Consider the following 2,500-nt stretch of genomic DNA (forward strand, 5'->3'; position numbering starts at 1 on the left):
GGTATTCCATTGTTACATTGTAGGTCACACCCAGCTATGATGATGCTACACCCAGCTATGATGTCATTATCACATCCAGCTAGTATGATGTCATACCCAGCTTTGATGACGTCACTACCAGCTATGATGTCACACTATCTACAACATGTAGAAGATGTCGTCACGTCCTGCACCTACGGTACTAAAGCATTCTTTTGACATTATCATGACATCACCATCTGTAACACCTCACAACAGGGAATGATCAAATCACAGCCTTCTGTTCCCATATTTTCTTTTCATCTGTGTCTGCTGCCGAGTTTCCCATTCCTGGGTTTCTTGGACTTCATTCTCTTCCTTGTCATTGGACATGTTCAGTCCGTTCGGTTTGCGAATTCAAATAAACACAATCAACCAACCATTCTGCCTACATGTGTATGGTATCATGATATCACAGCTGAACACCATGATTCAGCCAAGCATGTTATACTTTCTCTTTCTCATTATACATGTATGACTTTACAGCCTTTCTCCATTACATCGTACTTACCCCTACACTGGGGTCACATCATTAACACAATAATTATTACATCATAATCACACAAGGGAATGGTCTCAAACTGCGGAGAGTGCTCAATGCAAGCGAGGCAGAGCTTCATCACACACAAGCGGAAAAACCGTCAGAGATCAAATTCCATTACACAGTGTTTCACCGTTCAAGCAACGGATCATCAGATGATCCGTTGCTTGAACGGTGAAACACTGTGTAATGGAATTTGATCTCTGACGGTTTTCCGCTTGTGTGTTACATCATAATCATAATTTTCACAGAATTACACCATTGTTGTGACGTCACTGCGTGGAATTCAGTTGCATTATAAACCTGCACATGATCGAACTAGCAGGATATGCTACGTTCTAAGGGCATGATTGCCTACCCGCCATGAAGTACTGACCAGGTAGTGTGAGCTTGTGTGAGTGTTGGTGCGAGTGTGCATGAGTGTGGGTGTGTGTCTCAGTGCATAGGTGTGTATGTGTGCGTGTGTGTGTGTGTGCATGTTCGTGTGTGTGTGTGTGTGTGTGTGTGTGTGTGTGTGTGTGTGTGTGTGTGTGTGCCTATGCCGAAAGGATGGTGCAATTAACTTAAGTTATCACGTATCGTGTAGTTTCCTTCCACTTTGTGTTGCCTGTTATAGGTCCACCTCACTTGTTTTTCTCCTTAATCCTGATGATGGCTCCTGGCCGAAAATTTGATTGAGAATTATTAGAATTTGCAGCGAAGAGACCACTTGGATTGAAGATGGTGTGTGTGTGTAAGGTTTTCCATTTAATGAAGTGGCTGCAGTGGAGCTTGCGCACAGAAAAGTACGAAGTCAATATTAGATTAATTACGCACGTTATGCGGCATACGACTAGCCAAAGCATGTGTTCAGTCCCTAAAAAGGAGTCAAATACAAGCAGTCAATACAGCCCTAAGCCTAAGGAGTGAAATATGCAGGAATATTTTGACTGCTTAGGTATGGCAAAAATCTATGGGAGTCCATACTAAGGGAGTGATAATAATTTTAATACATTATGGCAGTCTCGGACTTGGCGCATGCATGGCTGGTCGCTCTCTCCACAGTCAGTGTTGCTAAGGCTGGTATGGCGCATGTGACGTGAAGTCAAACGCTTTCTCTGGTATGCGGGTGCACCCATGCCATGGTGACGATTGATAGGTCTATACTGACACGCGGCAGTCGCCAGTCAGTCCAGTCAGCATAGCAGTGGCGGGCGGATCTAGCTGCCATGGCATGGGTGTTCACAAAACAACAAAACACAACGCCTTGCGTTTTTCTGTTTCTCGCCTGGGTGGTCCCGACACTCGACAGCTAGCTAGCCCAGCGCGGTGATGAATTCCTGAGAAATTATTATTTCACCACCTTCACTGCGGTTTGATCAGATATCGGGGTGAATATTCGCCATGATGCAGGCATGACTTGATCAAAGATCGTTTTGGGGTTTTATTCTGGAGCTCAGACAGCGCAAATCGGGTACGAAATCTTTCGCACTGCCGAGTTTCGTCGAGGCTGTCACTGACAGGCGCAGGTGACGGCATAGCCGTAAGGAGCGTGATGTGCTGCGCTCCAATCATTTCGAACAGAACTTTGTTTGCGGACTGAACGGCTTGTTTCTCCGGCAATATCTTTCAATCATCACCTGCCCTTCTGACAACGTTCTCTAATGAATTGTTTAGTTGAGGACGACTTGCATTCGTGTCTGATGGGCTGAGCACTGGGCGAGGAGGTCTCGCTGCGGCTGTAGAGTGGATTATGCCGTGTGTATGCCGCAGCGCTCGTTAGAGAAATGCAGCCTGCGGTGTTGGTGGGTGTGCTGCAGTGTCGGCCGCCGTCGTCGCCATGGCTAATATGGGCCAGTCTAGGTTTATTGCTGATCGTGGTCCATACAGCGGTGGGGCAGTCTACACAAGCAGCCACTATGCCAGTCACCAGTACAGGTGAGGCAGTGGGATAGTTTGAAC

The 2,500-nt window shown here is 46.4% G+C and overlaps 2 protein-coding genes across 3 annotated transcripts in view; both read left to right on the forward strand.

Moving 5' to 3' along the window:
• Positions 1 to 589, forward strand: part of LOC135827763 (uncharacterized) — a 25,277-nt gene extending 24,688 nt beyond the window's left edge. The window contains exon 8 of the mRNA XM_065340212.1: positions 1 to 589. This exon is cut by the window's left edge and continues 242 nt beyond it. The gene's annotated coding sequence lies outside the window, so the exon portion shown is untranslated.
• A 1,508-nt stretch (positions 590 to 2,097) lies between these two features.
• LOC135826960 (mucin-2-like) overlaps positions 2,098 to 2,500 on the forward strand; it is a 26,166-nt gene continuing 25,763 nt past the window's right edge. For both annotated transcript variants that reach the window (XM_065339490.1, XM_065339491.1), the window contains exon 1: positions 2,098 to 2,476. In XM_065339490.1, the coding sequence (XP_065195562.1) occupies positions 2,326 to 2,476 (151 nt within the window). In that variant the 5' untranslated portion in view covers positions 2,098 to 2,325. The remainder of the gene's footprint in view (positions 2,477 to 2,500) is intronic.

The sequence above is a fragment of the Sycon ciliatum genome, chromosome 11, assembly GCF_964019385.1.
Source record: "Sycon ciliatum chromosome 11, ocSycCili1.1, whole genome shotgun sequence".
In the NCBI taxonomy this organism is placed as follows: domain Eukaryota; kingdom Metazoa; phylum Porifera; class Calcarea; order Leucosolenida; family Sycettidae; genus Sycon; species Sycon ciliatum.